This window comes from Glandiceps talaboti, chromosome 1 (genome assembly GCF_964340395.1).
Source record: "Glandiceps talaboti chromosome 1, keGlaTala1.1, whole genome shotgun sequence".
NCBI classification, from domain to species: Eukaryota; Metazoa; Hemichordata; class Enteropneusta; family Spengelidae; genus Glandiceps; species Glandiceps talaboti.
In genome coordinates this window covers 677,580-698,319 of record NC_135549.1, presented here as the reverse complement: position 1 = coordinate 698,319, position 20,740 = coordinate 677,580, and the positions used below count along the sequence as shown (strand labels likewise).

Genomic DNA, 20,740 nt, shown 5'->3' with positions numbered 1-20,740 from the left:
GAAATAAATATAGATGATGAATGTCTTCCCGTACTTTCTGAAAACAACTTCACTTTCATTCACTGACATTCTGCAATGAAACTGTGTGTTTGGTGTGAGGTTGATGCTGATGGATATTTTTATGTTACGTTTATTAAGATTGTCTTAGAACAAATTTGTACTTTTGTTCAGGATGTTTGGACAGATGAGAAAGATCATTTGACTGTTAAATGTCAAACTTTGAGAACACATTTTATAAACTTTGTGGTACCCAGGGGGTTGGTGTATGTAAATGTTATTTTGCTGCCCTGTTCAAGGCAGATTTGTCTCAGCTGTGTGAGTGTAAATTATTTATGAAACTAATGGAAATAATATACTTGTACATCGATATTCATAAACAATGGTTTCTTAGTCAGTGAAGTTTCCATGACGTTGATATACAAAAGTGCTCCTGGTGATTTTTTATGCCAGGATTGTGGGTTTAAAAGGAAAAGAATTTTTGAAGTTATGCTTCAGGTATTTGAAACCTGCTTGTAAATTTACTTGTTTAATGAAGTCTGGTCATATGTCGCATTTTTAGAAATTTCTACTAATTTCATGAAGAGTTAATTGTCCAAATATTCCTTTGAATTTGATTAACAGATGATCTCAAGTTTGTAGATAACTCTGTTGCCATGGTAATTGGTAATGATGCAATGAACTATGAAGTGATGTTAAATTATGCATGGCATACTAAAAACAGTATACTGTAATGAATGATGAGTGATATTATGTTGTGGAGGTAGAAGAGATAATTTGCACATACAATGTATTTTTAAACTGAATTAATTGCACTCAGAGTATAATTATGTACAATCGTACAGAAAACAGTAAAAAGGCATTGTTTACCGTCATGATGAAAAATATAATTGTATTGCAGAATTCAGTTTTGAGCCTAAAGAGACAAGATGTTGGTGGTATTCTGTATTGGGAAATTTGTAAAAATGTTTTAGGTATGGATAACGGCAATAGTAGCTTTAATTGATAACGCATGTACATGTATGTTGTAATTTGTACATCATAAGTACCAGTGTTATAGACGCTACATTACATTACAACTTGTAGCAGGTTCTCAGTCTAGTCATGGTTGCATACTTACAAATGTCAATCAAACTGTACTAACTCAGTGACTATATATGTAGAATGTACTTGAGCTGGGGTATGTCTGACTTCGACTTCCAGTAAGTCTGTCCATCTGTATGCATGTGTATGACAGTGACACATAGCCTTGCCGTTGTTGAAGTCTAACAGTGTAGACTATGTACTTAGCCTTGCAGTTGACGGTGTCTAATACTGTATGTGTGTATGTATGTGTGTGTGTGTGTGTGTGTGTGTGTGTGTGTGTGTGTGTGTGTGTGTGTGTGTGTGTGTGTGTGTGTACTTAGCCTTGCAGTTGACAGTGTCTAATAGTGCCAACATTCTGTTGTGCCTATCAGTGCCATACCATATGTATTTTATCAAAATGCTAAAAGTGTAACAATTGAGAGAGAGGGGATCAAAGGTGACTGGCAAACTATGTGTGTGTTCTTAGTGGTACCTACCAAGGGATATGGAAACATTGATGAGAAGTCCATACTTGGTAAGAATGTTGTTCTACTGATTAGATTCCCTCAATTTGCTATTGAGTGATGTTGTATACCATTGGAAGCATTCCAACTTTTACTGGCCAAAAATGTAGGCCAGTTGGCCAAAAGAGCAGCATTACAGTGTAGTAAATAAGCAACTTACTGTGGGAAAGAGCAAAAGTGAAGGAAATTATTTGCTATGCAGCTTCAGGGTTTGTGACCCAAGATTCCTTGCATACAGATGGAAAGTTTTGTGCACTTGTTTACGAGTTCTGGATGACTTTAATGGCAATGTGTTTTATAATAGTTAAAATAACTGCAGCAAATATGTAGAAGTTTATGCATAATTTACATATTCTCATCAGTATTTTAATTTAACTTTTTTAGATTTTGCCTGTAGTTTTATCTGCCTTGGCAATTATTTGTCTGTAATTTGGGGTATTGATACAAAAATGTTTGCTGAAAAAGTGACTGTTTTGGTACCCAGAGGTAGTTTATGTTTAGAAGGGATATACTGTCAGTTGGATAACAGAAAATATTTTGATTGTGTGTTTTTCGCAAAATTGTTATTAGCCCAGAATTGGTGTTGTCTTGTTATAAATAAAAAAAATGAAATGAAATGCCCTGGAGGTAGCATTTTCTTTTTGAATGTTTTGGTAAAAATGATGATATAGGTCAACATTGCACAGTCTTTCTGTTGTATAAATAAACACTCAAACTTTTTGTTTACAAGTTATTTTGAAAACAGATTTCATTGAAAAATAACTTGCATTCATTCAAGATCATGTGATGTGATCAGGTGACATAACAAGTATGTGTGGTAATGTTTGTGTACGTCATTGCTCTCACAAACGCATTATTCTTGAGCCTGATTTAGTATTAATCTGTTTAATAATGTAAAATTGCTTTTGGAAAGTAGGTATGCCAACTGATTTTGAATTCAGACTCAAGTAGCTACTTTTTTCTTTTCTTTGTATATTTCGTTATTTTTTGAAAATACATCATATCATAGCAGAAACATGACAATCTGAGTAGCTGAATTACCTATTTAGTTGTTGCTGATGGTACTGTGTACACTAGCATGATATCCATGTGTAAACAATCAAGAAAGATGTTTGTTTGTCAACAAATTTATCAATTTGAAGGATTGCTGATGATTTCATCATGTGACATGAATCATACATGCTTTGGCGTTTTCAACAGTAAGATGGAGGCAAAAATAGGAACAAAAATCCTGAAATATGTTATTCCTGTCACGTTACTTGGGTGTTAAACAAAGAAGTTTAAGTGTGATAAAACAATAGTTTACTTTATATTGAAGAAATGCAGAAGAAGTACCTTGATAGCAAAATCAACTTGAAACTCTTTATTTACCTCATATATTTATTTATTTATTTATATATTATTTATTTATTTATTTATTAAGGTAGTAATATGAATTCCTTCTCTTAAAATGGGAAGATTCACTTGTTTACTTTGTGAATCTTGAGCTTGTAAATTGTAATACCTTGGAGTGGAAATAAGAAAACTGTTGAAGACCTAGGATTCAAGTCCTTGTCCAACATATAAAACTTTACTGTAAACAAATCATGTTATTTTTCTGTCACTGATTATTGTTTTCTTGGCATGAAGCTTCTTGGGTTTGATTTCAAATGTCAATCATGGTAAAAGAAATATATCACCATTCTACATTTTGATGCCAGATTGTTTTCATCTTGGTGTGATATTTCCTTGGATGGAGTCTGCATGCTGAATCACCTTGGAAAAACGTGGTGAACTAGCCTTGCTACATTTATATTGTCAGTTTAAGTGGAAATTCCTCTCTGAACTGATACAGTGATAGCTGTTTTTTGAGTAATATTGGTATCAGAGAATGGTTGATATTTCAGAGTGTTCTCGTGGCACCCTTTTCATGATTGTGTTGTGTTGTGTTGTGTTGTGTTGTGTTGTGTTGTGTTGTGGGTTTAATGTGCCACTTGATGCTGTTCATACCTACTGAGTTTGGCCAGTTACAGTATATTTTAGTGGGATTTTTGGAAGTTTCAGTAGATCTTAAAAACTAGGGAATATATGTGATAGTTAATTGTTTCAACACTGGATATGATTGGGGAATCTGGGATGTGATATGTGCATATAATACCATGAAATGTATATCATTCACATTACTATGTGTATGTCAGACTGAGTAGTTTATTGTCTTGAAGGAAATTTGTATGGAATAGCTCAGTGTATGATACAGTAAAACCACTTGTATGATTGACACATATACAGAATATGACACAGTATAGAATGCTGTTATGGCAGCCATTTTTCCAAGTAACAAAAAACATTTACAGAGAACTGTATTTGATGATATGAGAATGTTTAGAATTACTTCCCAATAAAAACTTACATGCCTAATATTCAATGCTAGGTTCTTACTGTTAGTGTATTTAGTTGAGCTGTATGGTCCACTTGAATATGTTTACTTTATTTAAAGCTTAATTTTAAATTTGACCCAGATCGCATTTCTGACCTAATATCTTGGGGAAATACTATTACCGTACATTTTATGTATTGACAAGTTCTTGGGTACATCTCACTGTTTAGCCAAAGACTGTATGGATACATGGGTACATCTCACTGTTTAGCCAAAGACTGTATGGGTACATCTCACTGTTTAGCCAAAGACTGTATGGGTACATCTCACTGTTTAGCCAAAGACTGTATGGGTACATCTCACTGTTTAGCCAAAGACTGTATGGGTACATCTCACTGTTTAGCCAAAGACTGTATGGGTACATCTCACTATTTAGCCAAAGACTTTAAGGGTACATCTCACTATTTAGCCAAAGACTTTATGGGTACATCTCACTGTTTAGCCAAAGACTGTATGGGTACATCTCACTGTTTAGCCAAAGACTGTATGGGTACATCTCACTGTTTAGCCAAAGACTTTATGGGTACATCTCACTGTTTAGCTAAAGACTGTATGGGTACATCTCACTGTTTAGCCAAAGACTGTATGGGTACATCTCACTATTTAGCCAAAGACTGCATGGGTACATCTCACTGTTTAGCCAAAGACTACATTATTGTCGCTATCACATGCTGGCATTGACACCATGTTAGCCTTTGACAGTAACCCCAACACATCTCTTGGCTACTATGCTAGCCTTTGACAGTAACCCCAACACGTCTCTTGGCTACTATGCTAGCCTTTGACAGTAACCCCAACACGTCTCTTGGCTACTATGCTAGCCTTTGACAGTAACCCCAACACGTCTCTTGGCTACTATGCTAGCCTTTGACAGTAACCCCAACACATATCTTGGCTACTATGCTAGCCTTTGACAGTAACCCCAACACATTTCTTGGCTACTATGCTAGCCTTTGACAGTAACCCCAACACATATCTTGGCTACTATGCTAGCCTTTGACAGTAACCCCAACACATCTCTTGGCTACTATGCTAGCCTTTGACAGTAACCCCAACACATCTCTTGGCTACTATGCTAGCCTTTGACAGTAACCCCAACACATCTCTTGGCTACTATGCTAGCCTTTGACAGTAACCCCAACACATCTCTTGGCTACCCACTTTTAGCACAATGTGGCTATTGCTTCAGTCACCCTGTTTATTTTCATTTATCTGCCATGAAGTAATCTGAATGCTGATGTGCTGATGTTTGTTACTTCACACTACATTTAGAACAACAAATAAATAAATGCAATACCATACAATGGGCTAGCAATATTATATTTTCCTTAGCCTGGGTCCAGGGACCATTTCCATATCAAAATATCTTAGAGAGCTTTACTTCGTTTTCTAGGACAACGTGGATGCCAAACTGTTTTCCCATAGACAAAAAATATCCCTCCATTGTCTATGATTTTTCTAGGTAGATGTAGATGTACATGTAGTTGTTTTCAACAGTCTTGTGGTTATCTTAGTATCTCAAGCAATTCAATTCACGTTGGCCCAATTTTTGTTCACCTAGAGAAGCATAGAGTGATGTATATGAATCCATACAAGTGCACTTTATGAATTTTGTAATATATACTAGATATATAAACAGTGTTTTTGTAAAGTATATGGGTACACATGTAGTTTATAGCCCTGAAATGGTGATGAATCTTGTGTAGATTACATTGTACATCTCAATGCACTTTTGCTGTTGACAGATCACTGAGATCATTAATTAATTATCTATAGAAATATTGGGAATATGTAGAAAAGTACAGCTCCTTTACTGAACCAGAAACTAGAACTTTTGATTTGGACAACTTGTGGTGTGAAGTCTACCAGAAACTAGGACTTTTGATTTGGACAACTTGTGGTGTGAAGTCTAGACATCAACAGATGTATGATGACATGTTACTGTTTTCATGTAGGTTCAGAGTGTCCTTTTTAGCCTGGCATCCATGTTATCTTGCCCTACATAGCCAAGAGCTTTGGCTATCTGACTCAACATGTTCAACACTGTTCTGATGAATGACATTGTTAAGCCAGATAGCCAAGTCACTGTTCGGATGAATGACATTGTCAAGTCAGATAGCCAAGTCTGTGTTCAGATGAATGACATTGTCAAGTCAGATAGCCAAGTCTATGTTCAGATGAATGACATTGTCAAGTCAGATAGCCAAGTCTATGTTCGGATGAATGACATTGTCAAGTCAGATAGCCAAGTCACTGTTCTAATGAATGACATTAAGTCAGATAGCCAAGAAGTCTATGGGTTATGTCCAACTTAAATGAATAATTCACAATGTATATGGCTGTTGTATAAGCTCAATTTCTAACACCATGTAGGATTTACTGTTGCTGAATGTCTAGGTATCACATAGGACTGATTCCATGAACAGAGACATACTTGTACATTGAATGAAAACAACATCAGCTTCTGGTATATAGTGCACACTTGTATGACTTGTGGGTATACAGAGACCAATCATAACACCAGATACATACTGTTTATTATATGACTTGTGGATATACAGAGACCAATCATAACACCAGATACATACTGTTTATTATATGACTTGTGGGTATACAGAGACCAATCATAACACCAGATACATACTGTTTATTATATGACTTGTGGGTATACAGAGACCAATCATAACACCAGATACATACTGTTTATTATATGACTTGTGGGTATACAGAGACCAATCATAACACCAGATAAATACTGTTTATTATATGACTTGTGGGTATACAGAGACCAATCATAACACCAGATACATACTGTTTATTATATGACTTGTGGGTATACAGAGACCAATCATAACACCAGATACATACTGTTTATTATATGACTTGTGGGTATACAGAGACCAATCATAACACCAGATAAATACTGTTTATTATATGACTTGTGGGTATACAGAGACCAATCATAACACCAGATACATACTGTTTATTATATGACTTGTGGGTATACAGAGACCAATCATAACACCAGATACATACTGTTTATTATATGACTTGTGGGTATACAGAGACCAATCATAACACCAGATACATACTGTTTATTATACTGTATACTTTGTTGTGTGTCTATGGTTATGTCCTTGTTCTATGGTTTAGCTGTAGTTTGATGTACAAAGGCAACTAGTCCATACTCTGCTAGGGGTGTCTCTGTTGAAAGGGAGAATACAAGACATGTTTAAGACTCCATTATACACTAGTCTGTTTTAGTCTTTCTCTAAATTATGTCAATATTTATTCTGTAATGTAGAAGTAAACATCTTGCAGGCTACAAGGAAAGAGGAAAACGGATTAATTAGAATTGATATACAAATACAAGTCTAGAGTATTTTCTGTGGCAACATAATACCAAAGGACACCCTCTATCATATTATGCATTGTTCTACATACCCAAAGACTTTAATGTCTATGTTACTACCAGTATCTCTTGAAGCTCTCTACACCAAGCTCTCCATGTTGGTGTTGAGAGCTTCTTGAGATAATAACACCAAGACAAGTCAAATTCTCCATGTTGGTGTAGAGAGCTTGTTGAGATAATAACACCAAGATTAGTCAAGCTCTCCATGTTAGTGTAGAGAACTTCTTGAGATAATAACACCAAGACAAGTCAAGCTCTCCATGTTAGTGTAGAGAGCTTCTTGAGATAGTAACACCAAGACAAGTATCTGGGCTATCTACAAATATATGCTGGTACTAGGTGTGCTGAGATTGTACATTATGTATTGATAAAGTTTTCTGTATGTTGTAATGAACAAGAGAAATATGTAGAAATCTACTGATGATTGACAACTGACTAGACTAGATGAGTTTCTGACAGCATTGCTGTGTCAACATAATACTCAGATTGAATTCTTACTATAATGAAATAATGTCATTATTCCAGACATACTTGTCATTGAATTTACCCATACATTGGAATTTCTACCAGAATCTAAGTTATGTTTTAGGTATTTTAGTTGAATTAGGTTTAATTAGTATAATTAAAAATCCAAATATTTTTTGCTTTGACAACACTTTGACAATTTCTCATCAGATTTATACATATCATGTTGTGTTTGTCTGTGACAAATAGATTGTCAGGTACAATTATGATACTGAAGATTACCATTACTGCAGGGTTTATATGTATGTCTTGTAATTTGATTTGACATTCAATTCAGAGTTGATGAATATCTATGGACAATTCATTAGTTGTACTGGTGTCCCCACCATATATCATTTCTGACATTGTTACTTTGGAGACAGTTAAAGCATGGGTTAAACCAGACTTCAAAATTGTAAAGTTTCAAATTTTGAAAGTAACAACTTAAATTTTGAGAACAATTTACAAATAGTGTACTTCTGTATTGTCTACACTGTAGTCTACTTTCAATATGTATATACATGTACCGGTGTATCTGTGATTGATAATTATAGTTTTGGTCATATTACTATCATCCAGTCTAGATATTGGATCATTTCTTGTCAATTTGGCCCCAAAATATATTTGAAATTATATTAAACTGGTGAGAAGGTGTACTACACTTTTAGTGAAGTTATACTGTGAAGTTGATGAATTTTAGAGGTTTTCATAGAAAGATATCACTGAGCAGCACTGTTGCACAACCTTTGTATTACTCTTTATATGTGCTAGTAATCAAATACAGAATCAGATTTCTTACAAGTAGCTTTATAGTGTAGTGGGTAGGATTAAGGATGAAGATTGAGATGTACTTTGTTCAAGAACCAGTCAATGTATGTGAACGTTGTAGGTTTGGCATTGTAGGTATGGCATTCACAGACATGTATACTAGTGGTTTACAGAGTGATGCACACTTCGGTTAGTCTATAGACCTGGCTATCTGGCTCTACATACATTTTACTGACATGAAAAACAACATTGTCAATCCAGTTATTAACCAATTCTATAAAGGTGAGCCAAAGAGGAGTAGAAGCAACTCGTACTGTAAAGAACATAAAGTACATCAAATTGATAGTCACAAAATTAAAAGTAGACATTATATCACTCATTAAGTTTATTTCAAACATTTGATTTAATGTTAATATCTGATTGTATAGTTTCACTCTTACTGTTTTCCAACAACCCTGGATCTTTTCAAGGGCATAGCTAAGAAATGACAAAATCACATTAAAGTTACCATATTTGGATATGATGTTACCAGAAATGGATATCTTGCGACTAAATTTGGAAATACTTCTAATTCTAATCATGTAGAAATATTTAATGTAGTGGTTGTACTTTATAAGGATTTATATGTCTCTGGATTAAATCTATACAGGTTTTGTTGGTGGTATTATATTGACAACCAGAAATATTGATATTTATTTACTCTACCAACTTCTTCATTTGCATAGCAGCACTGTATTTCATGTATTTTGAGGTTGAAATTTGGCAGATGTTTTGTAGCTGTCATCTTGCTGCACACTTATAGCAATATTAATTATTACTGCATGGTTGTTTAACAAATAAAAACATTTAGTGGGAACCCCCTAGAGGAGGGTTACTGGAGTGTGAAAACTGACTGGTCTGACAGCAGGCTACTATATTAGACCTACCATTCTGTTGTAAACTTGTAGCAAGACATCGTGCAGAATGCCAAGTCCATGCCAAGCTTTGTGTTTGCATGGCTAAGAATTGGCAAATATATTATGACCAGTTTAAATTGAATTTTAATGAAAATTTGAAAAAAATGAAAACAAATGAGTAAAAAACTTGTTTAGTGTTTCGCAAACATTTTTGACATAGCTTGCATATCGGGAATAAACAGACAGTATCCTATCATTTTTAGACTGATATTTTGAAAATGTAAAACATTTCTGAGCTTGAGTTGAAACTGTGCTATTGATATCCTTGGGAAAAAAATTAAGTTTCAATGTCAATTTTTTGTTTTATTTAAACTATCAACTCAAACTCTGAAAAAAAAGGTTTATGTTGTACCTGTAGTAAATTGTGTACTGATACAGTGTCATGTTGGACATCAAACAGATTGGATTGATATTTGTAAACATGTAGAACTAAAGTGAGTATATTAAATAGCCATGTAGATACTGAAGTTGGTGTATAATATAGCCATGTTGATGCATGTCAACTGTCAGAATAGAAGGTGTGCAGTCATCTGTATAAAATGAGAGGCCATATCACACATTGCACAAATACAATGGCGAGATTTGTGCATACAGCATAAAATTCTTCTCTCTCAGCTAATGTCTAGGTTAATTATTTCAAAGTTTTAGGGGACCAAAGTGCATGCAGAGGTAAGTAGGTGATATGGGAGGGGCATATTGTTGTCAAGGTCTGCAATAAAATGTTGTATCTTGATGTGGTGTTATTCTAGCTTGTGCAGAAACCAGAAATTTATTTGCAAATGACATACATGATATTTAATATGTTATAGGCATTCAGAAACATTGCTTTGGGCAATATAATCATTTCAACGCATTTTACATTTTACCAATATTTTAGAACCCTTGTGTATGAGAGAGAGAGAGAGAGAGAGAGAGAGAGAGAGAGAGAGAGAGAGAGAGAGAGAGAGAGAGAGAGAGAGAGAGAGAGAGAGAGAGAGAGAGAGAGAGAGAGAGAGAGAGAGAGAGAGAGAGAGAGAGAGAGAGAGAGAGAGAGAGAGAGAGAGAGAGAGAGAGAGAGAGAGAGAGAGAGAGAGAGAGAGAGAGAGAGAGAGAGAGAGAGAGAGAGAGAGAGAGAGAGAGAGAGAGAGAGAGAGAGAGAGAGAGAGAGAGAGAGAGAGAGAGAGAGAGAGAGAGAGAGAGAGAGAGAGAGAGAGAGAGAGAGAGAGAGAGAGAGAGAGAGAGAGAGAGAGAGAGAGGAGAGAGAGAGAGAGAGAATGTTTTCATAGTTTCCTTATGTTTTTTTAGGGCTATAGCTAAACCCTAAGGAAATGAAACATTACAGAAAGATTTTTAGACCTTGCGAGACCCAGATAATGTCCATGTCAGGGTCACCTTACTCAATTCTATGTTTTGCATCGTAATAGTACTAACACCTTAAAATTGAAAATACAAAAAAATATATTATAAAAAATAAGGTGTATGAGTAGTCAGTACATGTTGGTGATACTTTCAATTAATCATTCTTTAATAGTCTGAATGATTTAGAAATGACAATTAAGAGAGGAATACTGTGAAACATTTGCGCAGATACGTACTTTGGGGATTGCCATCATACAATCAGTGATGTAATTTTTAATCCTGCTGCAGAGGGCATCAAATATTTTTTATTGTTTCGCTGAGGGTCAGTTGAGTCATGAGAAACATATAGAAATTATGTATGGCTGACCTAATGAAATGTTAAAGTTCTTGAGACTGGGAGACCCAGATAATGTCCATGTCATGTCAGTCAGTACAGTATAGGAGCTTTTAGTTCTCTAGATGGTAGCCATACCAAACATAGGCTAAATTACACAACAATATCATTTGAGGTGGGTAAGACAAGAAAAATAGATCAAGTACACATTGTTAGAGGTTCTTTATGTCTAGACTCCTCAACTGCTTGTCAAAAGCTGTTCCAAGTTGAATTCCTCTCTGGGTATTTGCAAGTTGCAAGATTTAAAGAGAAAACGTGAATATGAATTACATGGCCTATTTAAGAGAACTAGATTAGCCTGACCTGTTGGCATAATTATACATGTAGGGGTGATGTTAATGAACTAGATTAGCCTGACCTGTTGGCAAAATCATAGGGGTGATGTTAATGAACTAGTTGTCTTTGGTCTTGCACTACAGACTTCATTTCTACAATATGAATGTATCATTTATCAGGCTGTATCAGAATTGCAAGAACATTTTCAATGAATATAAAATAAGTGAATTTCTTTTAGCCCCCAAGGGGCACTGCCCGGAGGGAGCTGTTAGATGGGGTTCCATCTGTGTGTCTGTCTGTCAGGTCACCCTTTATAACTCTGACATGCACCAACCGATTTCAACCTAACATTGCACAATGGTAACATGCTATTTGAGACATATGCATGTCACTTCGTTTTACAACCAAACCTAAATTTCACAATATGCATCATAACTTTGGAGGTGTACTATGTAGTGACGTTAACTCCATTCAAGTGCCTATACATCCATGTCATCAAATATGAGCTTTCATTTAAAGCCTTTGACCTTGAAAGTCTTATTATCTTCTTATTTTTTGAATAAAATATTTCAAGTGGTAATATTTTAATCATGGCTTGGTTTTGACTATGTGAGACATATGCAAGTCACCTTATTGTGATCGTGATCTGTATCACCAAAGATGGCAGCCATATTTGTGATAGAAAAGCACATTTTGCCTGTTATCTTCAAAAGTTTGATACTTATGGACACCATTCAAAGTATCTCTCCTCACATCATGGGAGTGGGGTGGGGTATGTCTTAAATGAAGGCTTGTTGAATTTGCAATTCTAGTTTGTATAGATCTCAAAGCATTTTCGATATGCATACAATATTTGTATTCCAGTATGAGCTTGTAATTTTTTTTTTACAATTTCTTTGCAATTTTTTTGGAATCCCATTTTGAGTTTCTTAGTTGATAATAATGCTGTGTGCTATGTCTTTTAATGTATCGAGGCAACCAATGATGTGGTATATGCATCATAAGGGAAGGATGTTAACCTCAGCCATAGGATATGAATATTTAGTGTGAACTGTGTGTACTGCTTTTAGTTATGTGTACAGTGAAAGAACAACCCCCACGCTGAAAATTCTCTCTTGGCATTGTGCCAGAAACACTTGGCTGGGGTGATAGGTAGGTTATACACCAAGTAAAGCTTTATACATGTATTTTACCTATGCATCAAAAACAGGGCTACTCTTTCATCAGTGCTTCATTTTGTATCCATCTCAAAATGATTTATGAGAGGAAAATTATACATTTTTGAACATCTGCAGAAGGTCATCCTAAATATAAGGACAGCAGCCTAATGTATTATTAATTCTCATTGCTTTCTGATACTGTGAAAATAAAATTCCATTTGCAAAGTAGGACAGCTAGCCTGAAATATGAAACATGGGCTGATTACGTCAGACTGCATCTAAACTGCATATTTTGACTAGTTAGCATAGCGTTGCTTGTTGGATGCTGCTTGTACTGGTAATTTGAAAAACAAAGCGTTGAGGGATATTTGAAATACCGATTTAAAGTTGTACAGTAGAATCAGTCATGCAGTTGGCGTATATACGCAGATCATATGATAAGCTCATCATTTTTCTGAAAATTGATGTTAGTAATAAAATATTGTGTTACCAAGCCAGTGTAAATAAGATGGTTCTCTCATGGTCGTCAAGTTAGGACGCCGTGCTGCCAATTGATTAGATGATAGTTTGAAACTAACCAATACTATTGTTCAGTTGTACACAAAGTGTCAAGTTAGGACGCCGTGCTGCCAATTGATTAGATGATAGTTTGAAACTAACCAATACTATTATTCAGTTGTACACAAAGTGTCAAGTTAGGACGCCGTGCTGCCAATTGATTAGATGATAGTTTGAAACTAACTAATACTATTGTTCAGTTGTACACAAAGTGTCAAAAGCTGGGATGTTTTTTCCATTTAATCAAATTTTGGATATCAGAAATCAATTATTATAAATAGAGCTTGACAAAGACTGGTGTTGGAAGACAGAAAAGGTCATTTTGGTTCAAAAAAAGTGATTAGAAATGAATTTTAAGAGGATAAAGTAGAAAACAGCATCCTATTTCAGGCTATATGGTATACAGGAGATTAAACTGCATGGTAGTAAGAGTATTATATTTGTAACCATACATGGCCTTTGTGCTGGTAAGTTCGTTTATGAGAGACATACAGTGGTATTTTAATAAGTAATCCCAAAATGTCAACTTTGTAGATTCTAAGAATTTGATGATGGTTGTGTGAATATCAACTTCAATGACATGGTAATCCGAACAGGAAGACATTTACTTCCAGATGTTCTTAGTGAAAAATTCTTAAATATTCATTTCCGGTAGTCTGTTAATATTAATCATACTTTGGTAGACGATAAATTTCAGTACATTATTATTACCATGTGTGCAGGTCTTATGTGTGGATGGGTAACTTGATTATTTTTCAGCTGAAGTAGTGCATATGCTCACCTCTCCTCTCATTGTAATTACTGTGCAAGATACCACTACTTAAAGAATTTTAAAATTCTGGTATTTTGATTATTTTCACAAACTTCGGCAAAAAAACCTCTTTTCTAGCTTGCTTGTTTTGGTTGAAATATCTTCTACAAAAAATATAGAAAATGATGACTACACAACTGTAAATAGTCTGCTTACTTCAAACCCAAATTTTGGCGGGAAAACAGAATAAACATAGTCAGGCTCCCATGAGAACAGAGAGAGAAGAGTATCTTGTGTACTCCTCCTAGTACTTCATAACCACTGATATCACATATTGGGAAGAAAGAAATGACTGGAAAATATAAGTAAATCCAAGAGATTTTGTGGTACTTTTGAGATGGCGAAAGTTGAGTGGTTGGCATTCCTGGTGTGAGGAACACTGCTATTTCCTTACGAGTTGGAGTGTTTGCATGAATGGCATAGTTGACATGGTACACATAGTTGCACAGTTAAGTGGTGAAAACAAGTGAACCGTTTCACTTGGCACTTATTTTGTGTGACGACAGTGAGGGGCTCACATGTACACAAGGCTTGTGTGGGAATCAACTGACTTATCTTTGGATGCCGCTCAAGCAATGGAGACTTTGACTTACTCTGGGTTGGCTAGTTTTGAGGCAGTGCCATTTGTCCTGTTTAAAGGTATTTCAGTTCTACTTTTTGACTGATGTGGCATGTATACATGTAGGTAGTGGTTGATGCCAGTCTACACACATTTAAATGGAGAGGTTTTCAATAACGTTTGCTATTGATGAAGAAGTAGAACTTTCCACACTTGCACTGTCTAATGTGTTTATGGAACTGCTTACATTGTCAACAGGTGCAGTGTTTTTGAGCATATATATATTTGGTATTCATATGTAATTTGACCATATTTCTGAGTGAATAGTGACATTTTCTACACCATGCTAAGCAGTCCAAAATAGTAAACTAGTGGAAAGTGTTTGCTTTGAGTTGGAAATGCTATATCGGAGCAACTTATACTTAGCATGAGTATAAAAGTGGGAAGAAAGCCAACAGAAGGCTTTCTCATTCCAGAACGTATAGACATTTCATACACTAGTATGACTGCATATAAACATGTATGTCCATACTGGGTCCAGATGACGTAAATGTACACACGAGTCATAGAGACGTGTGTCGGGGCATGGATTTTAAATTTCAGATGATATTCCCATCAAAATATGAAAACTTGAAAAGCTGATCAAATTACAAGCGTGCGTAGAACGTTTGTATTGTTATTTATATCAACTCATGTATGGTAATTGCTCATTCTCCATCTCCTCAATGTACACAACATATGTCCATGGTAGCATGATACATGGGCTTGTGACAGCGTTAAAAGATTTTATAGTTTGTTAGTATGTGTACAAGTGCATAGCACGAAGACTAATCGGCAGTTGACGTCAACACTTGTACATGTTAAATACCGACAATATTTTAAAATCCCCGACACTGTTAGACACTCGGTGTAGGGTTATCCTAACCGCAACCCCTTTACATTAATTAAGTTGATGTTTTTATTATTTAATAGCAGTAAACAACTTCTCAATATGCATTGATCAATGATCTGGCTCAAGAATGTAGAAAAAAATCAGAGGAGTGTACATGTAAGGCTAAGACTAATGTTTTATACTGTAAAGGGAATAAGTCTGGTGTATATCCATGATATCGGAAGATGCAGAAAGGAGAGATTTTTGTTTACCAACCACAGAGTTCATTAGATTCTCATTAGGGGTCTAAATATAAACATGATGTTAATTGGTAATACAAACAATTTGGATCCTTTTGAGTGTGTACTTGTAGGTGGATGTCAAACTATTGTTTGATTGATGGCTAAAGAATCACACTGCACTAAGTTCTGTGGATTTTGTACTTTCTTTTGTGGTGTTAGACTACATTGGTAGTTGTTACAGTTCAGGTAATTATAGAAACATGTTATGTAGTGATTGATAACAGTGGAAACAGTGTGTATACTTATGCTATTTATTTGAAATAAAGACAAGGAAACTGTCCTTCCAGACAGTAAACATGTACAATCAAGTACTTTAGTTAGTTGTATCATAGTTCTGATTTCGCCAATGACCACAAATTGATTGTTTTTGAGAGAGGGGAAAGAGAAAGGATAATTGTGATATTTATTTGAAACATGGAAAATGAAAGTTGCCTTCCAGCCAGTACATGTGCAATCACTAATACATGCATAGTTTAGTTGTGTCGAAGTATATCTGATCCATAGTTGTGATTTAGCTCATCACTGGAAATAGATTGTAATAGATAGAGGGGAAGTAAAGAGGAGGCACAAAGGGTATACTAAAGTATTTTAATTAGTTTGATTCATAGTTTATATTGCAAATTATAATATTTTGCAATGTTTTATTTTTCTGTAGCATGTAGAATAGTTGAATCATGTAGTCAAGTGGGTTTTTTAGTAGACAGAGAAACAGATAGAATTGAATTCAAGTTTGACAGTACCTCATATCTGGACTGGCCTACTTTAATGATGGCACAGATTGTATTTTTAAAGTGATAACTGATAAGCATCGCGGATGAAATTACATGTAGTCCCTTCTTGAATCACCAAATATAGCTAATATTATAGCACCTAGAGAGACATATCTGATATGTAGATACTCTGATCTGAAATAGCTGCAAATTAATATGTGTCGGTATTAATTATGTTGTGGAAGTGGTGACCCTATAACCCATAAAGTAATTAACAACAGTGCTGAATGTTTTCATAGTTTCAGAAGTATCCCATAATGCCATTCTTCACACATTATTCACAGCGGTGATCTTGACCTTGTATCAATGGTTTTTCTGCTACATTTGCTGTTCATTTAACTTATTAGTGGCTGCTTTCAAATCACCGCCAAGCAATGTTTCTCATGTGAAGGTTTCATTTGTCAAATGCTAGCTGAAAACTGAAAATCGAAGGAAAAGTATTAATAACCAAATAAAAAAAGAATCAGAACTTGTTTGAAAGGATACCAAGTAAGAAGAGCATTTGTAACCATGGAGTTTGTTATATATTGGCTTTATTTAACTCTGAACTATGTAACATTTGTAACCATAGAGTTTGTTATATATTGGCTTTATTTAACTCTGAACTATGTAACATTTGTAACCATAGAGTTTGTTATATATTGGCTTTATTTAACTCTGAACTATGTAACATTTGTAACCATAGAGTTTGTTATATATTGGCTTTATTTAACTCTGAACTATGTAACATTTGTAACCATAGAGTTTGTTATATATTGGCTTTATTTAACTCTGAACTATGTAACATTTGTAACCATGGAGTTTGTTATATATTGGCTTTATTTAACTCTGAACTACTGGTAAGACGTATATATTAATCTCTGTTAAAAAAATTTCTTTTTATAGTTAACCATGTAAAATGATAAAGATAAGCACAAACATGGCTAAATAACATACAGTATGCATGGTAATATCTTCTTAGTTTGTTTCATTTTGACTTCGTATAAATACATGTAGATGGTGTAATAAAGTATATAAAGTAGAGGAAAGAACAACAGTATAGTTTTGGAGAAAGTAGACCATATGGAATCATATATAGAAAGTAGAGGAAAAAACAACAGTATAGTTTTGGAGAAAGTAGACCATATGGAATCATATATAGAAAGTAGAGGAAAGAACAACAGTATAGTTTTGGAGAAAGTAGACCATATGGAATCATATATAGAAAGTAGTGGAAAGAACAACAGTATAGTTTTGGAGAAAGTAGACCATATGGAATCATATATAGAAAGTAGAGGAAAGAACAACAGAATAGTTTTGGAGAAAGTAGACCATATGGAATCATATATAGAAAGTAGTGGAAAGAACAACAGTATAGTTTTGGAGAAAGTAGACCATATGGAATCATATATAGAAAGTAGTGGAAAGAACAACAGTATAGTTTTGGAGAAAGTAGAACATATGGAATCATATATAGAAAGTAGAGGAAAAAACAACAGTATAGTTTTGGAGAAAGTAGACCATATGGATGGAATCATATATAGAAAGTAGAGGAAAAAACAACAGTATAGTTTTGGAGAAAGTAGACCATATGGAATCATATATATAAAGTAGAGGAAAGAACAACAGAATAGTTTTGGAGAAAGTAGACCATATGGAATCATATATAGAAAGTAGAGGAAAGAACAACAGAATAGTTTTGGAGAAAGTAGACCATATGGATGGAATCATATATAGAAAGTAGAGGAAAGAACAACAGAATAGTTTTGGAGAAAGTAGACCATATGGATGGAATCATATATAGAAAGTAGAGGAAAGAACAACAGTATAGTTTTGGAGAAAGTAGACCATATGGAATCATATATAGAAAGTAGAGGAAAGAACAACAGAATAGTTTTGGAGAAAGTAGACCATATGGATGGAATCATATATAGAAAGTAGAGGAAAGAACAACAGTATAGTTTTGGAGAAAGTAGACCATATGGATGGAATCATATATAGAAAGTAGAGGAAAGAACAACAGTATAGTTTTGGAGAAAGTAGACCATATGGAATCATATATAGAAAGTAGAGGAAAGAACAACAGTATAGTTTTGGAGAAAGTAGACCATATGGAATCATATATATAATAGTTACAATATGTTGTATGGACTATTCAGGATAGAAATTTTTCCAATTTGCCAGCATCATGCAGGAAGTTCCGGACATACTTGAATGTTTGCCACCTACATGTACAGGCTCAGCATCATCAAATTCCCCCTAGTGTTCAAGTACTAGGGTGGGAATTTAATGCCCAGTTTTAGCAGAAAACATTGTTTATCGATGTTAGTGTAGTTCCTATACAGTTTATTGTTACCATTTACACCTCCACTCACAGTATATAGTCAAAGTCGTTACTCTACAAGTTCTGAGATGCATGAGATGCAATTAAAAATTCATCCACAGCCACCCACACAGTTAGAAAACCACGTTGGCATCCAGACTAAGTAGATGTATAATTCCAACATTGGAATTGAAGTATTGTCTGACAATATTCATTTGATGTATAGCCTCTAGGTCAATAGTGTACATGTAGTGGCCGTATAGCCTCTAGGTCAATAGTATACATGTAGTGGCCGTATAGCCTCTAGGTCAATAGTGTACATGTAGTGGCCGTATAGCCTCTAGGTCAATAGTGTACATGTATAGTGGCCGTATAGCCTCTAGGTCAATAGTATACATGTAGTGGCCGTATAGCCTCTAGGTCAATAGTGTACATGTAGTGGCCGTATAGCCTCTAGGTCAATAGTGTACATGTAGTGGCCGTATAGCCTCTAGGTCAATAGTGTACATGTAGTGGCCGTATAGCCTCTAGGTCAATAGTGTACATGTAGTGGCCGTATAGCCTCTAGGTCAATAGTGTACATGTAGTGGCCGTATAGCCTCTAGGTCAATAGTGTACATGTAGTGGCCGATTTTTATGTAAGATGATCCATCCTGTAGTCTTTGAATTCAAGATAGTTCAAAGTGAAGAATCTTGATAACAACTATTCACTTTGAACTTTATACAGGTTTGTCACTAATATCCAATGACAACAAGTACATACAGATTGATAGCAGTTATTCCTTCTGAAGTTCTGGTCTCTGTCTGTCTGTCTGTCTGTCTGTCTGTCTGTCTGTCTGTCTGTCTGTCTGTCTGTCTGTCTGTCTGTCTGTCTGTCTGTCTGTCTCTGTCTCTGTCTCTGTCTCTGTCTCTGTCTCTGTGTCTGTACATCCATCCATCCATCCATCCATCCATGATTGCTAGTGTATGCTAACATTGAAATATTCTGTGCCAGAAAGTGATTGGTCTGTAAAATAACTTCAAACAATCAACCAAGTGTGATCGTTAAAAGACTTTAAAGTATACAGTGTCCCTAAATTATGGGTGATCTCTTATTGTGGTATTTGTTTAGTCTATCTGTTCAGTTTATTCTGCTTTGCTATATTTGTAGGGCTGTCATTAATCAAAATTGTCATTTGACAGGCAATTTAAGATTTCACCTGTGACATCTATTAGTGGCCTCCTTGTAACTACAAATTGTACATTTGTATTTCAATTTTAAGATACATGTATATTTTGTACTGAGATTCTAGTTTATATATATATATATATATATATATATATATATATATACAACTATGGAATATAGAGCGTTGCGGTTGCTTGCATGAAGTGAGCTTCAAGCAGAGACAATTTAGGTAAAGACAACAAGATAAGTGACACAAAACAACAGCCGGTGCCTCTGATGTCGGTTGACGGAAAGCTTTATGATTTTGTTTATATCTGTCATGTTCTAAAATAAACTCCCACGGTGTTCTAGGACTGTTCATGCCGTCAACGTGACTTCCTTTACAGCTGATAACATTAGATAAGATTGTACAAGACGCACCATAGCACATACCATTTCTCGGTAGGGTTGGTCTTTGAATTTTGAAATGTTACATCTTAATGTTGGTGAAATGAAACCGAGTGGTGTGTATTTTTGATTATGGAATGTTTAGTCTATTACAAAATAATTGGCAAGAAATAGCATTTATTACTTAGATACACGTACATTA

The 20,740-nt window shown here is 34.9% G+C and overlaps 1 protein-coding gene across 3 annotated transcripts in view; it reads left to right on the top strand.

Moving 5' to 3' along the window:
* LOC144440189 (transcription cofactor vestigial-like protein 4) overlaps nucleotides 1–20,740 on the top strand; it is a 73,674-nt gene that overhangs the window by 33,396 nt on the left and 19,538 nt on the right. For 2 of the 3 annotated variants that reach the window (XM_078129504.1, XM_078129487.1), the window contains exon 1: nucleotides 14,646–14,818. The exons of the other annotated variant lie outside the window; for it this stretch is intronic. In XM_078129504.1, the coding sequence (XP_077985630.1) occupies nucleotides 14,698–14,818 (121 nt within the window). In that variant the 5' untranslated portion in view covers nucleotides 14,646–14,697. Of the gene's footprint in view, nucleotides 1–14,645; nucleotides 14,819–20,740 lie in introns of those variants that run through there. 3 annotated transcript variants of the gene reach the window in all.